The 24,073-nt window shown below is 39.5% G+C and overlaps 2 protein-coding genes across 2 annotated transcripts; both read left to right on the top strand.

Moving 5' to 3' along the window:
- The first annotated feature begins 701 nt into the window (after positions 1–701).
- LOC148043567 (arylacetamide deacetylase-like) lies at positions 702–10,970 on the top strand. Its single transcript, XM_087725375.1, has 5 exons — positions 702–854; positions 6,999–7,221; positions 8,319–8,388; positions 9,067–9,238; positions 10,040–10,970. Exons 1-5 carry the CDS (start codon positions 717–719, stop codon positions 10,646–10,648), a joined length of 1,212 nt encoding a protein of 403 aa, XP_087581501.1. The 5' UTR covers positions 702–716; the 3' UTR covers positions 10,649–10,970.
- A 3,915-nt stretch (positions 10,971–14,885) lies between these two features.
- LOC148043566 (arylacetamide deacetylase-like) lies at positions 14,886–22,026 on the top strand. Its single transcript, XM_087725378.1, has 5 exons — positions 14,886–15,087; positions 16,783–17,005; positions 18,097–18,166; positions 19,709–19,880; positions 20,402–22,026. Exons 1-5 carry the CDS (start codon positions 14,950–14,952, stop codon positions 21,008–21,010), a joined length of 1,212 nt encoding a protein of 403 aa, XP_087581504.1. The 5' UTR covers positions 14,886–14,949; the 3' UTR covers positions 21,011–22,026.
- The last annotated feature ends 2,047 nt before the right edge of the window (positions 22,027–24,073 follow it).

Here is a 24,073-nt window from a genome sequence, read left to right as displayed (position 1 = left end):
AGTCAATAAGAATAAAGATCAACACCATCTTAAGAACTATTAGTGGTGATTTCACATAACTTTGAATCATCATTATCATTCAACCAAAGTAAATTTGCTCTTAACTAATCTTGCTTAGCTAGCATAATGCAGAGGATTCTTTAACCATATTATTAAATATATTTGGGATAATTAATTTATTTTAATAATTAATATGTTTTATTAAATATTAAATATTATTTATTAAAGGCAAGAGAACAGCCCAGAAGAAGGCACTAACTAACCATTTCTGAAATGAAGAAAACTGCTCATTGTTATGGAATCTTATTTCATTAATCTGAATCATAGGATTTTTCTATTGCTTTCTCCTTTCTACATACATCAATTCTACTTTCTCTCAAGGAACTTTGCCACTTATAATTTCAGTTCTGCAATTCAAAGGTAATTTGCAAGGTAGAGTGACGAAAGTGTGTTGCAATCCTTAAATATTTGAATATAGAAATTTTTTTTCCTGAAAAACTACTTTTTTAATAGTCAAGAACTGTCTAATCCTGTAATGTACAAAGCAAAATAGGTTCTATCAACTGAAAATTTGTGAATATTTAACAAAATGCCTCTGGCACTAATTTTACTATTAAGATTAAATGAAATGCTTGATCAGCTGACTTGTCAGTATTGCAATCCTCCTGAGATTAGTCAGTAAAAGCTAGAGTTGAATAAAGTAGCCCAAGTAAAAGATGGGAGGAAAATTCTTCTGCCTTCTGGTAGCTTCAACTTTGATAGCCTACTACATCTACCAGCCTTTACCAGAGAATGTGGAGGAACCCTGGAAGCTGATCCTTTTGGATGCTAGCATTAGAAGCCTAAAACATGCAGTAAGTTGAGACATTTATTTCCCGTGCTTGAGAATGCTTGAAGGTGAAAGTTGTGCTTTTAGGGAAATCAGATAATGCCATGGAAAGCAACAACCAAAAAAATAAGAACACTAACGATCTGTAAAATGCCTTGGTCATACTGAAGGCAGATACTGAATATTATGGTTTATCCATAGGAAGAGGTGTGGAATTTATGTATTTTTCTACACTTTTTCTGGATATAATCTAAAAAATATAATAAAATCAGGAGCAACCTTCTTTCTATATTTTAGGAACTTTTCCTTTTACAAAATATTTTCTTCCCGAACATTAGACTCTGAGCAGGATGCTTTTTCTATATTGGATATAATGTATATTTCAGACCTTCAAGAGAGCCAGTTTGGTTTAGTGGTTAAGGGACTAAGCTAGAAACCGGGAGAGTGAATTCGAGACCAGCCTTACGCATGGAAACCAGCTGTGTGATCAATTCCTGCTGTAACTAAATGAATCAATTCTTGGTTGATCAAGAATAAAATGGGCTCTGCACTTCCAGGCAAATGCTAGTGGGGGAGGGGGAGAACGAAAGAAACTTCTTTCACTTCTTATCTTCTGTACCTGTTCTTGTACTCTTTTTTCTCACCGTCTCATTATTTCCAGATTGCAATGCTTAACTGGTAATGCAGGTAATGTATTTTGTCTGTTTGTTTTATTCTGTGCCTGCATACAGAGAGGGAAATCCTTATTCATATTTCTTTGGCCTCCACAAGTCCTCCCAAATATAAGGTGACCAAATGTCCCACTTTTGGCGGGACAGTCATGATTTTAAAAAAAATTTCCAAAGGAAAGAAAAGACACCGAATCATCAATTTTAAAAAGGACGCCATTAAGAAAAAACTTTTTATTTCTCTGAAATGTCGTTCCCGATGTGGCCTTTAGAGGGCAGTGGTTTTCCACCCTCTGCTCAACTCGCTCGCAGTGCCCAACGAGGGGCGAGGCTCCCTCCCCTCCTGTGTGTACGTGCGCCGACGCGCGATGTTTTTGCGACAGCCATCCGGCAGCCTCGGGCAGGGGCGCGGGGGCTTTCTGGCGGCAGCAACGTGGCGAAGAGAGGCTCTGTCCCGGGCCAAGCGGCTCAGCCATTGGAATTTTTTTTTGCCCACTTCTCTTGGGCGCCGCTCTCCCTGCCGTGCCGTGCAAGCCGCCATCAACAACCTTGTCCGGGTGAGCTGAGGGGAGGCAGGCGGGGATCCGGTTGGGAGAGGCTGGCTATGGGGGTGGCTTTTGAAAGGGTTTTTTCCATTCTGTAAACTGTTCAGAGTGGGTTGTAAATAAAAGCACCATGAAGCGTTACCCCTGCTGCTGCCACCGTGTTTTTGAGCAGCCACGAGGCCGCGGGAGCCAGTAGGAAGGTGGCAGAGGGGGCGGGAAAAAAAGGCTCCATCCTCTTCAAAAGCACAGCGGAGGAGGAGGAGGCGGTGGCAAGGGTAACTCTTCATGGTTTTACAGCCCTCTTTTTTTTTACAGCTCAGGTGCTCCGAGGCCCCCCCCCCATCAATGTGTCCCGCTTTACCCATCTTAAAATTTGGTCACTTTACCCAGATAGGGAAATCTTAGAGTAAATACTCATTGTTTAATATACATTGTTTCTGCATTTTAGCTGCCCACCCAGTGCACTGAAACGGATTAGTCTTTTTGCATGCTGCTACATGAACAGCCTTCTAATTTTTTGTTGAGGTGTGCAAACATCTTCGCTGGGAATAAATCTGAAGCTTATCAGTTTTCATCTACCTGTGGGTGCTTGCAAAGAGAAAGAAAACAAGTACCTTGCCTTTTTCAGCAAGTGATTTGATTTGAGCCAAGTTTATTCTACCTGTTTGGCAAGTGCAATTTATAGAGTAATGTTACAAATGTAGTCTAATAATGATGTCCCATAGCAATAATACCCTCCCCTTGTTCCTACCCAGAGTACCCTTTGCCTTATCTATTAGTAGAAGATATAATATTAGTAAATTATTAGTCCTACAGGCAATCTTTTTGCAATCTTTCTTGAGAATTCACTTCTGCTTTATCCAACTGCAAACCTTTTTCTACATTTGTGCTTTTTTTTCTGACCAGTCAGTGCTTTTTTAAGTACAAGCTGAAGGCATTTTACTAGAACACAGTACTTCTCAGGTCAGTGTTTCTCCTTTACCTAAAACACCTGCCATTGTTGCAGGAAATCATGAGAATAAGGCATAAAAGGAAGCCAGGACAAAAAGTAGAATAGAGTCATTTGTCAGATATGGAAGAAATATACCATTCAAAGGGAGATTAGGTGGGAATAGAGAAAAGTACTTTGTGCCAAGAAATGTACACAGAGGCGTGATGATTAATATGATTAAAAATCAGGAGAAAGTTGTTTTGTGCATAAGTTGAATGAACATATAACATGTGCTTGGGGCAGCTGTGCTATTGGTGGCTGATTATCCCAGTGCTTAGTCCTATAGTGTATACCTACCTTCTAAGTTCCAAAAGTCAGCTAAAGTTAAGGTGATAGATTTAGACAATATTCAAAATCCCACTTGTCCATGGAGATCACATCATAACCAATCACTCACTCTTAATTCAGAGGGTTGTTGTGAGGATAACACAAGGAGGGACACCCATGTTACCCACCTTTCAGGGGAAACTAAAGCTGAAATAAAAATGTAATAACTCTTGAAGGTCCAAAGGTTCTGTGTATGCTTGTCAGCATTCCTAAGTATTCAATTGATTTTTATTATGGTCACAGATTAGTGTTAAAAACAACAATAATAGTAAAAAAAATAAAAAATGGCAGACAGAATGATATATTGGATTGGTGCTGGATTAACAGTGGACAATTTGCCTAACTTTACATACAGGATGGGATAATTTTGCCACATTCAAAGAAACTACTTCATATTGACCTGATAATATTAGCTGCACTTGAAAAAGGTCACTATTTCCCAGATATTTTATTAGGTAAGGTGCAGTGGATGCATTTCAGCTGGCTTACACAGGTATGGGTGTACCAGTTGGTGAAATTTAGCTTAGCTTCCTGTTAGATATCTCCCCCACCCCCACCCACCACCCACCCCCCCGCTGACAGACTGACAGAGGTTTCCACCAAGATCCTCTGTTCTGGCGGGAACAGTGGGATGTTTACTTGACTTGCAATAAAGAACTGTTGTTATGAACCCTTTGTGTGCTTTTTTTATCTGATCAAATACTGGCGACAAATGTAGGATTGGACGGCAACTAGGCAAACAAAGAGAGCAAATGAAGTCTTGCAAGTGCATCCAGCCCAGAGCACCCCGTGAGGCATCGAGCAAACCATCGCGGAACACCCAGAGAGAACCAGAATGGCTATGCACGCCCCACCAACTCTGTACAATCCAGCTACTGAACACTAGGAATCATACATGCTCAGCCAAAGAGGCATTGGGCGGGATGGATCGGGGCGACTGGCTGGCAAGGGTGGCTGCTTACCTCCTTGGTCAGCACTCCACCCCTTGCCCTATCTCCAACAACAGCCCCGCCGAGCTGCTGATGGGCCAGCACCTGCAAACCATCCTGGACAGACTGCACCCACTCTACTACAGCCTAGCAACCTGGGGGCTCCTCCCTGCACTTTTGGGGAATGGGACCTTGTCTGGCCTCGGAATTTTACTGGGGATCTGAAATGGGTGCCAGCCACCATCACTGCTGTAACCGGTCCCTGCTCTTACAGGGTTATCCTCACAGATGGTACCAAGTGGAGGTGCCATATGGATCAGGTGAGGTGCTGCCTTCTACCTGAGGCCTGCACTCAATCTGGCCTGTCGAGTCCAGCCGCTTTCGCACAGAAGCTGGCCCTCATTATTCAGCCATCATTCCTAAATGTGGAAATCTACCCTAAGCCAGGATTATGACAACAGGTTTTACTATTATAATACATTATTAGGCAAATGGTAGCACCTAGTTAACAATATCTTAGCATGGGAATAGTCAAAAACATTAGGAATTTCTAAGACAAAGAATAGGGAAAGTGATGACAACTCATTATCTATATAAATAAAAATGCAATGGTTGTTTGTTCAAAATTGCTAATCTCTGAAAGTTCTTCACCTATTGCTTTGAAATTTTGACACAACATTGCATTTGAATACGCAAATGTTTTTATATATGTATATTACATAGATGTTACACCTGTGACAGATTAAAACATGATTTTTGTAAAAACATGCTTTTTTTCAAAACCAGCGCCATCTGGTGGACCTAAAAGCAACACATGCTATACTAAATATTTCATGATTCCATTTCAATGTTTCTGATTGCATTGTTATATTGAATTTTCATAAATTTTGATTTATTTCCATTTTGATTTAATTATTTCATGTGACATTGCATTAGAATTGAGCTGTGTCATTTACCATAGCGTTCATTTAGTGAGTATAGTATATTCGGAACAGTTCGGCCTCTCTCCAGCTTCATCCCAATGGTCCCTTTATATGTGTGGCTGGGCTGCAGCCGCATGCTTTCCCCTTTCCTCCCCTCCTCTGTTGAGCTTCGGCCATTTCCGCCAAGGGGAGCTGAAGCCCTTCGGCCTACCCCTTCCCTCTCTCGCCTCCCCTCCCGCCAGGCCTTTGCTGTCTGCGGCAGGGCACCACCTGCACCATCCCTCAGCCGCTTCCCCCGCCCTTAAGCCGGCCTACCCCCAGCCAGCCCAGTGGAGCTCAAGAGGAAGTGAAGGTGGAGCATTTCCTCAGCCTGGCCAGCTGCGCGCACTCTCCACCCCCCCTCACAGAGAGCCAGCTATGGCCTCACCAAGGTGGCTCCGACGAGGCTGCGGCAGCGGTGTCAGCCTGAGGTGCAGCAGGGCTGGGGCAGCCCCTGGGTGCCCTGTGAGGTGGCACACCAAGGACTTCTCCTCCTCCAAGATCCTGGACGTCTCACTGTCCCGGGCCACCGACTTGGGGGAGCCTGAGCGCAGCTCCACCAAGGAGATGCTCAACAACTTCCATGAGGCCGACAGCCCCAGCACCGTCTCTCCCAACAGGCCACGCCCAGCCCAGCAGCCCCAAATCCTGACCAATGGAAGCACCCACCTGCTGCCCCATTATGCCCAGACTGGGACACAGCAACGAGTGGCTGGGTACAGCTAGTACTAGAATAAATTATTAATTTTCTATCTACCTCCTGTGATCATGAATCACAGAACAGTTATATTTTTAATTCCTTCTCTATCCTATTAAATTTTGATATAATTACAATTTGTATAGTTAACTTTGAATCTTTCTTTGTTCTGACTATTGAGGTCCAGATTTCATATTTCATATTCTCCATTATTATTTATGTCTTTATTACTTTATTACCTCCCTGTTTTCTCTCACATTACAGAATTTCTTGCTTGGTATTTCTAGTATCTGCATGTCCCTGAAATGATGGACTCCATAACCATGAATTCCTTTCAGAGGAATTCTGAAATCTCATGGGTCCTCTCCAGGCAACAGATGCTGGTCTTTCTTTGAAGCAAAAATAATAATTATTTTTTTTGCATGATATTTTCATAATATTTTTCTCCTCACATCTGTGTCTGGTGCATATCAGCCTTTTTCAGTGTATATACTGTCTGAGTGCTAGATTAGCTCATTAACTGTATTGTTATTCTGCTCTATGTGGGATCCAGTCAGGTGCTTTCTTGCTCTTCCATGAGCCTCTTCCATCGGCCAGCCAGTGTCGGCTGGCAACTACAAGGAGGAGGGCCTTCTCAGCAGTAGCCCCGACCCTTTGGAACGAGCTCCCCGTGGAGATTCGTACCCTCTCCACCGTCCAAGCCTTCCGCATAGCCTTGAAGAACTGGCTCGCCCGTCAGGCCTGGGGATAGGATAGTTACCCCTCCCGAATGATGAATGTATGTTGCTTGCTACTTTATTACATGTTTTGTCCTAATGTCTGTATTCCCCCTTCCCAGTTTTTGTGTGAGCCGCCCTGAGTCCCCTCAGGGAAAAGGGCGGCCTACAAATTCTAATAAAATTCTAAAATTCTAAATTCTTCTGATGGAGCACCTGTCTGGCCCCTAGCAATTGCTGGCCAGATTGAGAAACACTTGTTTAGAAATGGAGTTTAGAGTTCTATGAAGCTTTTGCTTAGCACAAGGATGTTAACATTTCTTTTGTTTTGCAGGCCACAATTGTGGAGAAGTTGGGTGTTGGACACTTTATGGATGTTCTAAATCTGTACACAATTGCTACATATACACCTCCTACATCTGATGAAAAAGTCATTGTAACAGACACAGAATTTAGCCATGTTCCAGTACGTCTTTACATTCCTACAAAGCAGTCAGATGTCTTGAAAAGAGCAGTGATTTTCATCCATGGAGGTGGATGGTGTACAGGATCAGCAAGTAAGCATAAGTATTTTATTCCATTACAGTGGGTCTCAAATAAAAAATGAATCTATTGATTCTGACATCCCAGGGCTTTCATTGAGGCATAACATAGATAGCCAACCTTCTTGGTGGTTATTTAATTAATATTTTAAAACCATCCTGATGATTCTCACAATATGAATCACATCGATGGTAGAAGATTTGTAATTGTCAAAAGATAAATTGATGAGGTTGTGCTCCCCCCAATTCTCTAGCTCTTGCCAATTTATCTGTTTGCCAATTTCAATTTACCATGTAATCTGAGCAGTAGGGGAAAATGAAGTACTAAGCTGCTGCCATCCCATTATTTTAATTTCCTAGAGATATTTATGGGATGTAGGGATTCTCAGACATAAAAGAAGCTGTTACTTTGTTGTAGCATGTTAGTTTCCCATCAGAAAAAAAAATCCCACTCCTTTCACATCTGATAGAGCATTGAGCTTCACAAAGATGAAGGAAGACATACCCCAGGTACACTAAAACTGCTTAATCGATGTAAAAGTATTCTTACATCAACCTAAAGATGGGAATGTTTAAAACTCATTTAAAAAAATATTTTCTTCCTGTTGACTACTTGCTTCTCTGTTTTGGTAGTTTTTCTTGGCAGCCTCAACAAGAGCAGTATCATTCTAAGGAATCCCTGAATGGTAGAGATTAGAACCATTTATCCCTGCTTCAATAATTTTATGATGCTCCCAACATTAATTTCCACTCCCAGAATTCCTCAGCCAGTAAAATTTTGGGCACTGGCATCCACAAATATTCAAGTTGCCAAGACTGGGAAACATTCAAGTAGAGATTCATGGAAAGTTCCCAGAAAGTCCCTCCCAAAAGAAACTGAAAACAGCTCATTAGAATTTGTAGGTTTAGGATTTCAAACCTCTCATGAACACGAGGCAGAAACAATTCTGCCATTCATAAAATGAGCTTGATGTTTCTTAGCTTTCTATGGTTAGATTATAGTCTCACTCTTGTGGTATTCTAAAGCTTTGTTCCATAGTATTTTTGACACTTGTACTCTGTATTTGTATTGCAAGAGTAATAGAAAATGCTTTGCCACTTATTTTTCACAGCCATGAAATCCTATGACCTCTTATCAAGATGGACATCCGAAAGACTAAATGCTGTTGTGGTGTCAGTCGAGTAAGAATGGTGTTTGAAGGAGACATTTTCGTTCATTAATCTTTTCCTAATCTTTTTCTCATAACAAAAAATTAATTAATGGTTGGTAATAGCACAAACTGGTACATTGAAGGCCAACATATATTGTTATTGGTTGCTAAATTATACTTCCTTCTATATGCTGTGCTATAAGTATTATTTTGTATTTATAATGGATAGCTAGCATAGTTTTAGATTTTCTGTCTCATACTTTTTGCAAAGTGTAAACAAATAGAATATGATTGGAAGACTGTATAATAATATTTAAATACATAAAATGAAATGCACAAATCATTTCAACAGACTAAAATCTACATTTTACAATATTTTTGGTATTTTTCAAACTTAAAGACTATTATGTCTCAGATTATTCCATACAATTCATAGCTTCCAAAAAGCATAACTTCCTATGAAGCTTAATTAATCTACTAACAAAAGAGACCAGATTAGAATTATTTGGTAAAAGGGAGAGAAATTTTATTGATCATTTAGCACACAAATAAGTCAGAAATTAAAAAAAACAAAAACAAATTCTACATCAAAGAAAACCACCTTTTTAAATCTGGTATCAATAGTGTAAATCTAGTGATAAATTATTTTTTTAGCAACACAGGGAATATATAAATTTCTGTCATTGTCTTTTTAATCAATTCCCAAAAGTTACAGACTAGCTCCAAAATATCGATTCCCAGTTGCATTTGAAGACGTGTACTCAGTATCAAAATACTTTCTACAAAGCAGCATTCTGGAGAAATATAATGTAGACCCAAGCCGCATTGGCATTGGAGGAGACAGCGCAGGAGGTAACTTAGCTGCAGCTGTAACCCAGCAGGTAAGAATTACCCATTTGAAAGTAAATCCAAAATGGAATTATACATGTTATGAATCTCTGTTATTGCAAGCTATCCTGATACTAGTTTAATTGCCCTGGGCTTTTCACACTATATACCTAAGAGTAGGAAGTCATAATTTTAATTATCCTGAAAGATTCAGGATCTTCTAAGGAGTCCAAAATGGAGGATCATAGAATTATGCATGTTAATTGAACCTTGACTGTCTGAAATTATCATGTAACCTAATACCTTGGGGTTATAAATAAAAAATACCTGCAGCAATTAGCAATCTTGGCAACTGCTGGGCCTTTTCACATTAGATGGGTAAAACTGGGTTTCTACCATTTTAAAAGAAACTCCTAGATTTTCAGTTTGCTGATTTGCCCAGAGCAAGAAGTGGCATGCAGGCCATCAACCATGGTTGCAATGAAGCCCAAGAAGAAAATTGATTCAGGAGGAAATCCACTAGATAGCACCTTGTCAATGGTTATTTCATTGTGAAAGATGTAACTTTAGCATCATTTCAAGAATAAAGCAAACTCAACAACACCATCAAAGTAACATATCTTCCAGTATTTTATTTGTAATTTTCTTCAAAATTCATTGCTGTAGAAAAGTGCCAGATTAACAAATACTGTGAAAAACATATCAGTTAGGGGGTTCCTCTATAATTTTGAATAAGAGATGTATAAGCTTTGAAATTCTAATTGTTGTTTTGGTTACATTGCAAAATATGAAACTTATTAAATAGTCCATCTTTCACAGGAAAAATATTTCTAATAAATACTTTTCTTTTCTAGCTTCTAGACGACCCTGACGTCAGAACTAAATTCAAAATTCAAGGTTTATTGTGCCCTGGTCTTCAGACTATTGATATGGAATTGCCATCCTATCAGGATAATAAAAACATGCCAATTTTGCCGAAAACATTAACAAACAGATTCCTCACTGAATATTTTCCATCAGATGACTTTTTTTCCAAAGCTGTAGAGACCAACCAACATGTTCCTGCAGAGTTCAACCATTTGTTTAAATTTGCAAACTGGAGTAAGTGGCTACCTGAAAGATTTAAAAAAGGCCACGTTTACACTGACCCATCACATAGAAATTCCAAAACTGGACACAAATATCCAGGTTTACTGGATCCAAGGCTCTCACCACTTTTAGTTGAGGACATCAAGCTTCAGGGCTTACCACTTACATATGTAGTCACTTGTCAATATGATGTCTTGAGGGATGATGGAATCATGTATGTTTCCCGTCTTAGGGAAGCAGGAGTTAAAGTAGCACACAAACATTTTGACAATGCTGTTCATGGTGTTTTAACATTTATTGCAGGCCCACTTGCCCCAAATATAGGACACAGAATGGCTAACAACTACATTGAGTGGCTAAATAAGAACTTGTGAAAACCTGTGTACCACCTGAAGATGGTTGACCTGGATTCATTCGGTTTCATTCAATTTATTTTTTTCAGGGACATTATCCTTTTGGTCAATAAATTTGACACTGTAATTCTGCAGTTATTATACTTGATATAGAATCTCTTGTTTCTTGCTGTTTGAATAAGTATGAGAATCTTGGTAGAATATGTGGGGGACTTGTATAACCATTAAATGATTAATAATTTAAAATGAAAAATAAAGCTTATGACCATTTCATGTGTGAAAATAAAGACTTGGATCTTGATGTTATTCAGGATTGTTTTAAAAGTCATGATTCATTTCTATACTCTTTTGGCACCAGTCAAATGTATTCCAGTGGGTTTTCTAAGGTAACTTGTTTCTTTTGGGAAGCAACTAGTGTGAATATCTGGCTGCAGACCATTGTAAGTTCTTGAGTAGCGTTTCATGAATAAAAGCTCTTGGTTTCTCTTGATTTGATTTTGCATGGATGGTGTCAAAAGAAATGGGTGTGATAATGCCTATAAATTCATCTTTGATTTAGGTTGGCTTGTTGATTTGGAAAAAATGAATAAAATGTTCTATGAGATATATTATGCCACAAATGTACAGATAGCACTTCAATACTACCTCCTATTGTGAATTGCTGGATCAGTTAGGTACGTAGGCTTTGTTAGAGCCAGCTTATATAATCAATCTCCATTTTTTTTTCTTTTTAGGAGAGACAATCCAAAAATGGTGGGGCTTCAACTAGAGCACTGTATAGGAACTAGTTTATCTAGATCCATTTCAGCTGAGTTAATACTTGATGTATGTGTTAAAGATTCTTTTTAAAACCATATTCAATTAGATTGACCCAAACTCAAGAAATATTTAAAAAAAGTGCTAGACTTTTGATGTGTAAGACAAGTATATGTGTGCTTCCTATTACCTCTATTCCGTATTTTTATCTATTGCTATTGTTTCTATATTATTGCCATATTTTATTCTATATTATTACAATTATATCTGTACAAGCATTCTACTTCTATTATCCAACACCTGCAGATATGTGTCTGTGTCTTAGTGCAATTCAAGAGCTTTTCTTCTATTGGGTGTATTTTTTTTTAAATGTAGAGTATTAAAGTTTTTTTCATAAAGAGATAGTAGCCAGGGCTATAGGATCAAGACAAGGCAAATATCAGTAAGACTAATGTTTCATTTATCATCTCTCTGGCTATACAGCAAATATACTCATTTTGAAATCAATGGCTTTCATCCAAAAACTCACTGGAAGAGCACCAGATCCTTTTGATTCTGTAGGGTATGGGGAATGTTAACGTTGGGAGATACAATATATTTAAAATTGCTCTGTGGTTCAGCAGGTGGTATGTACTTCAGTCACAGCCTTCAAGGTTTAAAAAAGACCAATCTGCATATTTAAGTTTAATATTTTCCTTTATGATTCATTGCCAAGAAGAAATGAGCTTGCTAACATTATTTCATTTCTCACCAATTAATCTGCTCTTGCCTAAAAAAAAACAACCCTTTCATTTAACCATTACTCCCTCAATTCATGGGCTCATTATCAGCAGGTATTCTTACAATATTGGTTATGAGCTCTCCTATGTTCAGAGTTCACAATAACCCTGAGGTTTGAACATGTTCTACTGGGGTTTCAAAGGTCTTTGAGGATCTGACTCTTTGGGAAGGGTCACTGAATCTCCTTTAGAGTTTCCTTTGTTTTCATTGTGTTTTATCATTCTTGGCAGCTTTATCCTGCATTTTTATCTTTTACTTTTTACTTGTTTATAACATTTTAAACAAATTGTAAACCACTCAGGGTGACAGGGAGTTGGGAAAACTAATAATAATGTTGATCAAGATTCAGTCAATCAAAGTTCATCAATATATGGGGGGTTTTAAGTGCCATACCAGAAAGTCTTGGGTGGCACATAGAAAATCTGTACATTTGACAAAATTTATGTCAATCACAAAAAGAACTTTGCTTGGATCTATTCATATAGTATGCCAATATGTATTGACTTCCTAGATTCTTGGGAACGAGTCAGTAAGAATAAAGATCAACATCAGCTAAAGAATTGTTAGTGGTGATTTCACATAAATTTGAGTCATCATCATCATCATTCAACCAAAGTAAATTTGCTCTTAACTAGTCCTGCTTAGCTAGCAGAATGCAGAGGATACATAAAACATATTATTAAATGCATTTGAATAATTAATTTATTTTAATAATTAATATGTTTTAATTAAATATTATCTATTAAAAGCAAGAGAACAGTTCAGAAAAAGGCAATAACTAATTTCTGTAAGCAAGAAAACTGCTCAGCGTGATGGCATCTTTATTTTATTAATCTGAATCACATTTTCCTATTGATTTATCTTCTGTAAATCCAGCAATTCTGCTTTCTCTCCAGCAACTTTGTCACATATAATTTCAGTTCTGCAATTCGAAGGAAATTTCCAGGCCAAAGTGAAGAAAGTGTGTTGCAATCCTTAAATATTTGAATATAGAAACAGTTTTCCTGAAAAACCCTGAAAAAACAAAGCTTCTTAATAATCAAGAACTGTCTCACCCTGTAATCACCAAAGCAAAATTAAATATTGATGAGCATTTAACAAATATCCTCTGACACTAACTTTACTTTTACGGTCAAATGAAATGCTTGATTAGCTAACCTTGTCAGCAGTGACGTGCGGTGACCTTCATGACCAGTGAGGCAAGCGTGAAAGCCCCACCGAAGCCCTGGTGCCACGTCCGCCATAGAGCGGGACCCTCACCGGCCATGAAGCTCACCGTACGTCACTCGGCAGTTCAAACTCTGCTCTGCAGCCCAAACTTTCTCCTCCCAGCAACTTGGCCTGTTGGACACAGTGGTGGCGGGGGAGGAATGGGCTGGGTGGGCTGGCTGGCTGGGGAGGGGGGAGCCCTTTAAAGCCCTGCTGCCACGCCTTCCCAGCAAGATTTCCTTTCGGCTTGCAGTTTCCCTTGCCTGCCTTAACCAAAGCTTGGCGCCCTGCCTCTGCTTTCGTGCTCTCCCTCCCTCAGCTGTGCAGCAGCGTCGGCGGCAGCTCTCGGCCTACGGCAGCAACATCGCACAGGCTGTGGAAGGAGAAGGAGGAGGAGGAGGGAACCAAGAGAGGTGTTTACCGAGCGTGCGCCCCACAGCCAGGACCGTCATTGCGCCTCAAGCCGCGTTTCTTCCTGCAAAGCCCTTCGGGCAACCTGAGATCTCCACATGATGCCCGAAGGGCTTTGCAGGAAGAAACGCGGCTTGAGGCCCAATGACGGTCCTGGCTGTGGGGCGCACGCCCGTTAAACGCCTCTCTTGGTTTCCCCTCCTCCTCCTCCTCCTTCTCCTTCCACAGCCTGTGCGATGTTGCTGCCGTAGGCCGAGAGCTGCTGCCGAAGCTGCTGCACAGCTGAGAGAGGGAGAGTGCGAAAGCCGAGGCAGGGTGCCAAGTTTGGTTAAGGCAGGCAAGGGAAACCGCAAGCCGAAAGGAAATCTTGCTGGGAAGGCGCGGCAGCAGGGCTTTAAAGGGCTCCCCCCTCCCCAGCCAGCCAGCCCACCCAGCCCATTCCTCCCCTGCCACCACTGTGTCCAACAGGCCAGGCGTCTCAGATTTATGGCAGACATAAACGCGAGACACCTGGCCTGTCGGGACACAGCGGCGAGAACGTCCCTGCCACCTCCGCGCTCTGCCGCCTCGCCCCCCCTGCCTCCTCCGACCCCACCGCCGTGAAGAAAGAAAAAAAAACACACGCACACAGACCTCACAATAAAAAAATTACAAATTAAATTACAATAAATTTGAATCCTCCCCTCCCTCCGTCCGATCCACCTTTTCCAGCTGTGGACTGGATACTCTCTCAACTCTCCTCTTGTCTGGCCAACGTAAGCGTGCTAACGTAAGCGTGCTCATAAGGCATGATTTGCTGCTCCCTGATCAGGAGGCGGGAGAATCAGTGCCTCTTTTGCATATGAAAGTGTTTGCTTGTTAACTCCACCTTAACTTTTAAAAGGCGAACAATTCCTTAGGCAAAAGAGGCTCCGAGTTCTCTAGCCTCCTCCCATAGTTAACACGGAGAGCAGACACCAAACCATTGTGACTTTGAATCTGGTAGCAACTACCCTGGCTTTAATTATTTTAAAAAATATATTTAAAATTCTTTCTTTCCCTCAGGAGACTGGTGAGGCCCCGCCTCACCTGCCTCTAGTGACTGCATGTCCCTGCTTGTCAGTATTGCAATCCTCCTGAGATTAGTCAGTAAAAGCTAGAGTTGAATAGAGTAGACAGAGTAAAAGATGGGAGGAAAATTCTTCTGCCTTCTGGTAGCTTCAACTTTGATAGCCTACTACATCTACCAGCCTTTACCAGACAATGTGGAGGAACCCTGGAAACTGATGCTTTTAGATGCTATATGGAGAAGCCTAATTCATGCGGTAAGTTGAAACATTTATTTCCTGTGCTTATGCCTGAGAATGCTTGTACTTGAAATTTGTACTTTTAGGGAAATAAGATAATGCCGGAGAAAACAACAACCAAGAATGAAGAAAACTAAGTATCTGTAAAATGAAGATTTGTCATATTGAAAGCAGATACTTAATACTATTGGGGGGGGGAGATGGAATTTATATATATTTTTAACACGTTTTCTGGATATAATCTCATATATTAAAAGTATAATGGAAACAGGAGCAACTGCCTTTCTATTTTTTAGAAACTTATCCTTTTACAAAATATTTTCTTCCGAACATTAGACTCTTAGCAAGATGCTTTTTTATATTGGATATAATGTATTTTTCAGAAACATAAGAGAGCCAGTTTGGTTTATTGCTTAAAGGACTAAGCTAGAAACCGGGAGAGGGAATTTTTGACCAGCCTTAGGCATGGAAACCAGCTGTGTGATCAATTCCTGCTGTAACTAAATGGATCAATTTTTGGTTGATCCAGAAAAAAACAGACTCTGAACTTGGGGGAAAATGCTGGAATGGGGTGGGGAGAAAGAAACTTCTTTCACTTCTTATCTTATGTATCGGTTCACTGAACTGACTAAATTCTTGTCCTCACCGCCTCATTATTTCCAGATTGCAATGCTTAACTGGTAATGTAGATAATGTATTTTGTCTCTTTATTTTATTTTGTGCCTGCATACAGAAAGGGAAACCCTTATTTGCATTTTATTGGCCTCCACAAGTCATCACAAATAAGGAAATCTTAGAGTAAATACTCATTGTTTAATATACATTGTTTATGCATTTTAGCTGTTCATGTCCACCAGTGGTGGGTTTCAGATTTTTTTTAGAACCTATTCTGTAATTGTGGCCAGTTTTGTGGAATTGGCTTGGTGGTCATGTGATGGGTGGAAGTGGTTTGGTGATCATGTGACTGGGTGGGAGTGGCCAATCAATGTCACTGAATTCTTTGAGACAAAGAGTGGCCTACAAAAAGAAGATATAAAAATGGAAATGTATTATTTTGTGCACTTACTACTTAAATAAGAATAAAAGAAGTACACAAAACAATAAAACGGCTACTTACCAAGGAAATTTGGCTGTCCTTGCCGGTCTTCAACTGACCTTACAAACACACACTGCCTCTTCCCTGTTCCTGGATTCACTCAGGCGTTTTTAAAAGAATGGAACAGTGTGTGCGTGTGCACAGGCTGTGAGTTTTAAAGATGTCTGAGTAAATCCAGGAAGAGGGAAGAGGCAGAGGGGCTGGAAGTCTGTGTTGCTATAGTATCTTCCAGCCCCTCTGCCTCTTCCCTCTTCCTGGATTCACTCAGATGTTTTTTAAAATCCAAAGCCTTTGCACATGCACACACTCTTCTAGCAGCCCCTCTGCCTCTTCCCTCTTCCCAAACATCCTCCCACCACCACCCCAGCCACTCACCAGTTCTTTCTTCTTCTGGTTCCTCTTCTGAGAACATTTTGGCAGCATGGTAAGGATGGGCGGGGCGAGTGAAAGAGCAAATGAGGGGAGAGAGTGAGGCCTCCTGATCAACAGGTATGGGAAGGCACGCTAAATTTCACCATTCAGTATGACCATACCGGTCCATACCAGTAGAAACCCACCCCTGGAACTATGAAGCCTTTGCTTAGCACAAGGATGTTAACATTTCTTTTGTTTTGTAGGCCACAATTGTGGAGATGTTGGGTGTTGGACACTTTATAGAGGTTCTAAATCTGTACACAATTGCTACATACACACCACCTACATCTGATGAAAATGTTATTGTAACAGACACAGAATTTAGCCATGTTCCAGTACGTCTTTACATTCCTACAAAGCAGTCAGATGTCTTGAAAAGAGCAGTGATTTTCATCCATGGAGGTGGATGGTGTACAGGATCAGCAAGTAAGCATAAGTATTTTATTCCACTACAGTGGGTCTCAAATAAAAAATGAATCTATTTCTTTTGATGTCCCAGGGCTTTCATTGAGGTATAACAGAGATAGCCAATTTTCTTGAGTCGGTGGTTAATTAATTAATTTTTTTAAACCATCCTGATGATTCTCACAAAATGAATCACATTGAAGGTACAAGATTCGCAATTGTCAAAAAGTAAATTGATGAGGTTGCGCTTCCCAACCTCTCTACCTCTTGCCAGTTTATCTGTTTGCCAATTTTAATTTACAATGTAATCTGAGCAGTAGGGGAAAATGAAGTATTAAATTGCTGCCATCCCATTATTTTCATTTCCTAGATATATTTATGGGATGTAGAACCAAGCAGCATTCTCAAACATAAAGGAGACTGTTATCTTGTTGTAGCATGTTAGTTTCCCATTAGAAAAAACAAAAAAATCCCACCCTTTCAAATCAGCTAAGGGAAGATTTCCCCAGGCACACTAAAACTGTGCTAAATCGATAAGAAATATTCCTCCTCTGATTTAAAGATGGAAATGTTCAAAATCCATTTTAAAATATCTTCACATCTTGTTGACTACTTGCTTCTCTTCTTTGATAGTCTTTCTTGGCAGCCTCAGTAGGAGGAGTATCATTCCAAAGAATCACTGAATGGTAGAGATAAGAGCAGTTTATCCCCTCCTCAATAATTTTATGATGCTCCCAACATTAATTTCAACTCCCATAATTACTCAGCCGTAAAATGTTGGGAACTGGCATCTACAAATCTTGAAGTTGCCAAGATTGGGAAACATTGAATTAGAGATTCATGGAAGATTTCCAGAAAGTCCCTGCCAAAAGAAACCGAAAACAGCTCATTAGAATTTGTAAGCTTAGGACTTCAAATCTCACATGAACATGAGGCAGAAACAATTCTGCCATTCATAAAATGAGCTTGATGTTTCTTAGCTTTCTATGATAACATTCTAGTCTCACTCTTGTGGTTGTCTAAAGACCTTGTCCCATATTGTTTTTGACACATGCACTGTGTATTGGTATTGTAAGAGTAATAAAACATGCTTTGCCACTTATTTTTCACAGCCATGAAAGCCTATGACCTCTTATCAAGATGGACATCAGAAAGACTAGGTGCTATTGTGGTGTCAGTCGAGTAAGAATGGTGCTTGAAGGAGATATTTTTGTTCCTTAATCTTTTTCTAATCTTTTTCTGTAAGCAAAAAAAAATGATAAATGATACTAATAGTACTGACTGGCACATTGAAGCCCCGTATACTGTATTTTGTTATTGGTTGCAAAATTATATTTCATTGCATATGCTGTGCTATAAGTATTATTTTGCATTTATAATGGATAGCTAATATAGTTTTACATTTACTGTCTTTTATACTTTTTGCAAATTGTAAACAAACAGAATATGATTGGAAGACAGTATAGCAATATTTAAATAGATAAACTGAAATGCACAAATCATTTCTAAAGGTCTAAAATCTACATTTCACAATATAAAAATATAACAAATATCAGCCTTTTGTGGTAATGTAGATTTTATTTATTTATAGGGTTTGTATGTCGCCCACTCTCGAGAGACTCAGGACGGCTTACAGATAAAAAAACCAACACTATGAGTAGTAACAATACCTTTATTGCAATGTTGTAGTAACAGAATTTTGCTTTTCTTCCCCTACTGCCTTTACTTTCAAAGGAACCAGCATGGTCCCTTCTGAGATGCTTTCTACACCACATTTCTTTTGTGGTCTCTTTTCTCTTATCTGTGGGCTGTGGTTTTTCCTTCTCGCTCTTAAGGGTTTTTCCACAGATTATTGCATCAGTCTTGCTTAGCAGCTGCTTAAAAAAAAAGCTAACAGTATTTTTTAAAATTAAACATTATTCTGAACCTGGTAAATTATTCCACATAATTCCTTAAAGCATAACTTTCTATAAAGCATAATTATTCAATTGACTAAACAGACCAGATTAGAGTTAGTTGATAAAAGGAAAAGAAATTTTATTGATCATTTAGCATACAAATAAGTGAGGAATTAAAAAAATTTGTGGACTGAGATGTCTCCTATCTGTGGGCTGTGGTTTTTCCTTCTCTTTCTTAAGGGATTTTCCACAGATTATTACATCAGTCTTGCTTACCAGCTGCTTTAAAAAAAAAAAAGCTAACGGTATTTTTCAAAGTTAAAGATTATTCTGTCTCAATTATTCCATACAACTCCATAAACTCCATAAAGCATAACTTCCTATTAAGTTGTAGTAGTTGTAGTTGCGTTTATTTATAGGCCGCCCTTTTCCCTGAGGGGACTCAGGGCGGCTAACAACTTATGGGAGGGGAAGACGTACAATAACATAAAAATACAATATGTAGTTAAGATCAAACAACATTCATTCAACATTCGGGCGGGGGCAAACTATGGTCTTTACCCCCAGGCCTGGCGGGATAGCCAGATCTTGAGGGCTGTTATTAAGCATAATAATTCTATTGACAAAACATACCAGATTAGAAATATTATTGATCATTTAGCACACAAATAACTCAGGAATTTTAAAAAAATAAGCAAATTCTATATTGAAGAAAATCACCATTTAAAATCTAGTATCAATAGTGTAAATCTGGTGATAAATTACTTTATTTTACCCACAGAGGGAATTTATATATTTCTTTCATTGTCTTTTTAATTAACCAAAGTTACAGACTAGCTCCAAAATATCGGTTCCCCGTTGCATTTGAAGATGTGTACTCAGTATCAAAATACTTTCTACAAAGCAGCATTCTGGAGAAATATAATGTAGACCCAAGCCGCATCGGCATTGCAGGAGACAGCGCAGGAGGTAACTTAGCTGCAGCTGTAACCCAACAGGTAAGAATTACCCATTTGAAAGTAATAAATCCAAATGGAATTATACGTGTTACGAATCTCTGTTATCACAAGCTATCCTGATACTAGTTTAGTTATCCTGGGGCTTTTCACACTATATACCTAAGAGTAGGAAGTCATAATTTTTAATTATCCTGAAAGATTCAGGATCTTCTAAGGAGTCCAAAATGGAGGATCATAGAATTATGTATGTTAATTGAACCCCAACTTTCTGAAATTATCATGCAACCTAATACTTTGGGCTGTAAATAAAAAATACCTGCAGCAATTAGCAATCAGGGCAACTGCTGGGCCTTTTCACATTAGATGGGCAAAACTGGGTTTCTATTATTTTAGGTTTGGTTTGGTCTATTAGATTGGTCTATAATTTTGAATAAGAGGTAGAAAATGTATAAGCTTTGAAATTTTAATGGCTGTTTTGCTTATATTACAAAATATAAAACTTATTAAATAGTCCATCTTTCATAGGAAAACTATTTCTAATAAATATTTTTCTTTTCTAGATTCTAGATGACCCTGATGTCAAAGCTACATTCAAGATTCAAGCTTTATTGTACCCTGGTCTTCAGAGTATTGATCTGGAATTGCCATCCTATCAGGATAATAAAAACATGCCAATTCTGCCGAAAACATTACTAATCAGAGTCCGCAGTGAATATATTACATCAGATGACTCTTTTTCCAAAGCTTTAGAGACCAACCAACTTGTTCCTGCAGAGTTCAACCATTTGTTTAAATTTGTAAACTGGAGTAAGTGGCTACCTGAAAGATTTAAAAAAGGCCACATTTACACTGACCCATCACATAGAAATTCCAAAACTGGACACAAATATCCAGGTTTACTGGATCCAAGGCTGGCACCACTTTTAGTTGAGGACATTAAGCTTCAGGGCTTACCACTTACATATGTCCTCACTTGTCAATATGACATCTTGAGGGATGATGGAATCATATATGTTTCCCGTCTTAGGGAAGCAGGAGTTAAAGTAGCACACGAACATGTTGACAATGCTTTTCATGGTGTTGTAACATTTATTACAGGCCCCTTTGCCCCAAATATGGGACACAGAATGGCTAACAACTACATTGAGTGGCTGAATAAGAACCTGTGAAAACACACCTATACCACCTGGCACCAGTCAATTTGTTCCTTTTGGGACGCAACCAGTGTGAATATCTGGCTGCAGACCCACGTAAATTCTTGAGTAGCATTCCATGAATAAAACCTTTTGTTTTCTCTTGATTGGATTTTGGATGGCTGGTGTCAAAGGAAATGGGTGAAATGGTGACTATAAATTCATCTTTGATTCAAGTTGACTTGTTGATTTGGAAAAAAATGAATAAAGTGTTCTATGAGATATATTATGCCACCAATGTACAAACTACTTCAATACTACTTCCAATGGTGAGCTGCTGGATCAGTTAAGTAGATATGCTCCTGAGGAGGATTCCTTACAGCCAGCTTATTTAATCAGTCTCCAATTTTCTCTTTTTAGGAGAAACAATCCAAAAATTGTGAGACTGCAACTAGAACACTGTAGTGGAACTAGATTATCTAGATCCCTTTCAGCTGGGTTTCTGACTTGGGTATGTGTTAAAGAATCTTTTTAAAATCATATTCAATTAGATTGATCCAAACTCAAGAGAGATAAAAAAGTGCTAGACTTTCGATGTGTAAGACAAGTATATGTGTGCTTCCAATTACCGCTATTCTGTATTTTTATTGTATCTCTATTGCTATTGTTTCTCTCTTACTGCCATATATTATTCTATATTATTACAATTATTTCTGTACAAGCATTCTACTATTATTTCCTATACTATTACAATTGTCTCTATACGTTATTATCATTACTTCTATATAGATAACCATCTATCTTTAAGAATGGTCCATGCTCTAAATTAATAGAAGTCTATTAAGGTTTTTAAACTGAAGGAGAAATTGCATGTTCCGGAATGCCCATCTGTCTCCCCATGCTAAGAAAAGTGCTGTCCAGGGAGGTCCCTTACTGGTGGGCAGGCCTCCTAAAACCTGCTTACTAGCAAATGACTTAAATGCAATTGCTTTTCTGAGCATGGAGACAGGTAGTAGTTTGCGCCGTCCATCTCCCTGTGCTCAGAAAAGGGCTGTCCGGGGAGGTCCCTTATTGGCAGGCAAGCGTCCTAGAACCTGCTTCCAGCAATGGACTTAAACGGAATCACTTTTCTGAGCATGGGGAGACATGCAGTAGTTTGTGCCGTCCGTCTCCCTGTGCTGAGAAAAGCACTGTCCGGGGAGGTCCCTTACTGGTGGGCAGGCCTCCTAGAACCTGCCTGCCAGCAAAGGACTTAAAAAGAATCACTTTTCTGAGTACGGGGAGACACACAGTAGTTTGTGCCGTCTGTCTCCCTGTGCTGAGAAAAGCACTGTCAGGGGAGGTCCCTTACTGGTGGGCAGGCCTCGTAGAACCTGCCTGCCAGCAAAGGACTTAAAAAGAATCACTTTTCTGAGTACGGGGAGACACACAGTAGTTTGTGCCGTCCGTCTCCCTGTGCTGAGAAAAGCACTGTCCGGGGAGGTCCCTTACTGGTGGGCAGGCCTCCTAGAACCTGCCTGCCAGCAAAGGACTTAAACAGAATCAATTTTCTGAGCATGGGGAGACGCACAGTAGTTTGCAACGGCCGTCTCCCCATGCTCAGAAAAGCGCTATGCGTGGACGTCCCTTACTGGCAGGCAGGTGACCTAGAACCTGCCTTCCAGTGCTGTGCAAACTTCTATGGTCTGCTGCACCCGAGCTGGTGGACCATCTGCAACCACCAGGGAGACAGCCAGTGCAGGTGAGCCACACAGTTGCTCCTGAAATAAATAAATAATAAGTTACTCATTCATATAAAGTGTAAAATGTAACACAAAGGTATGAAACTCTTGGCGCTGTTTTTCTTGATTTTAAATTTAAGCAGAAATATAAGCAGAAAAGTCAATACAGGATGACTTGCTAAAATTCCTTTGACATTCAAATACACACAAGCACACCAATTGGTGAGATGGTAACATCCACCACCTTAATTGAAATAACAAAAGAAGCACAGATAAGAAAAAAGGGGTCTGCAAGAAAAGTCACGCTGTCCTCTTGAAATATGAATTAATATCAAAGAATGATTTTGGAAATGGGGAGAGCTTCTTCTTTAGGCATCACGAGTAATGATTTAGAAAGGCATAAATTGTATTACTTGAAGTCTGTCTTTGCACTCCTAGTATTCAAGCCATGGGGAAGAATCTGGGAGGCCACGCTTGCAACCGCTTTTTCAATTTTTTTTGCAATCAAAAACTTTTGTGAACCAGACTTGTCTTTTGAATTGTGAGAATAAAAACTGGGTTTTAATATCTCACACTCCAATCGCATGGGCGCTCCACCAGCTCGGGTGCAGCTGGATTGGAGAAGTTTCTCTTCTCAGAAATGTCTTCTCAGCAAAGCTGTGGCAGCCTGCCTGTCCCTTTCAGGTGGGTCCCCCAGGAAGGAGGAAGCCAGGGGGAACATAAAGGGAGCCGCAGCTCCTCCGTGAATGGAGCGAGACGAAAAAAGTTGGGATTCTCCCTGCTGCAGTCTTTAAATGGCAGAGAGAAGCCGAACTCCCCCGCACCCTTCACAGAGGAGTTGCTGCTCCTTTTATGTGGATGTGTGATATTTTGCAAGGACTGGGAAATCTCTCATGCAGTCTGAACAAGAAAAATGTATTTGCATGTTAATGGGGGAAACAGGTGGACTAATTATAATCTTAAACTATTTTTGGCTTACTATATAGATAATTTAGTGCAAAGCTGTGCACAGCAGTATTAGATTTCTGTGGTTTTATCTTCCTTGGTTGGTTTTGGAGAGAGCTATGGAAAGATAAAACAAATGCTGTGTAACAAGCATGAAACATTCCTTTTGATTCATTGGAGAATTAAAACCAAATATTATTTCAAAGGAGAGAAGTTTCATATCATGCAACTTTCATCAAAACTGTTTCACATGCCCTTAAATCTTGGGATGGGGGGAGAATAGTGAACATCTAGGAGGTAGGGTAATAGTGGCAAATATCTTAGAATAATACTTTGATGCACCTATAATAAATTGATCAGCAATAATTTAACTAAAAGAATTGTGCATAGTACATATAAATTGTTACTTCTTAGCAGGAAGTCCAATATTTTT

Source organism: Thamnophis sirtalis, unplaced genomic scaffold (assembly GCF_051295495.1).
Source record: "Thamnophis sirtalis isolate CommonGarterSnake01/CBP01778 unplaced genomic scaffold, rThaSir2_p1.2 scaffold_11, whole genome shotgun sequence".
Classification (NCBI taxonomy): Eukaryota; Metazoa; Chordata; class Lepidosauria; order Squamata; family Natricidae; genus Thamnophis; species Thamnophis sirtalis.
The sequence above is the reverse complement of the archived record's forward strand: the minus strand, read 5'-3'. Positions and strand labels throughout refer to the sequence as shown.

Coding starts and splice junctions, on each gene's coding strand:
- LOC148043567 (XM_087725375.1), top strand. CDS start 717: ATGGGAGGAAAATTCTTCTGCCTTCTGGTAGCTTCAACTTTGATAGCC. Junction 7,222..8,318: donor ATGGTGTACAGGATCAGCAA/GTAAGCATAAGT, acceptor TATTTTTCACAG/CCATGAAATCCTATGACCTC. Junction 8,389..9,066: donor GCTGTTGTGGTGTCAGTCGA/GTAAGAATGGTG, acceptor AATTCCCAAAAG/TTACAGACTAGCTCCAAAAT.
- LOC148043566 (XM_087725378.1), top strand. CDS start 14,950: ATGGGAGGAAAATTCTTCTGCCTTCTGGTAGCTTCAACTTTGATAGCC. Junction 17,006..18,096: donor ATGGTGTACAGGATCAGCAA/GTAAGCATAAGT, acceptor TATTTTTCACAG/CCATGAAAGCCTATGACCTC. Junction 19,881..20,401: donor CTGCAGCTGTAACCCAACAG/GTAAGAATTACC, acceptor TTTCTTTTCTAG/ATTCTAGATGACCCTGATGT.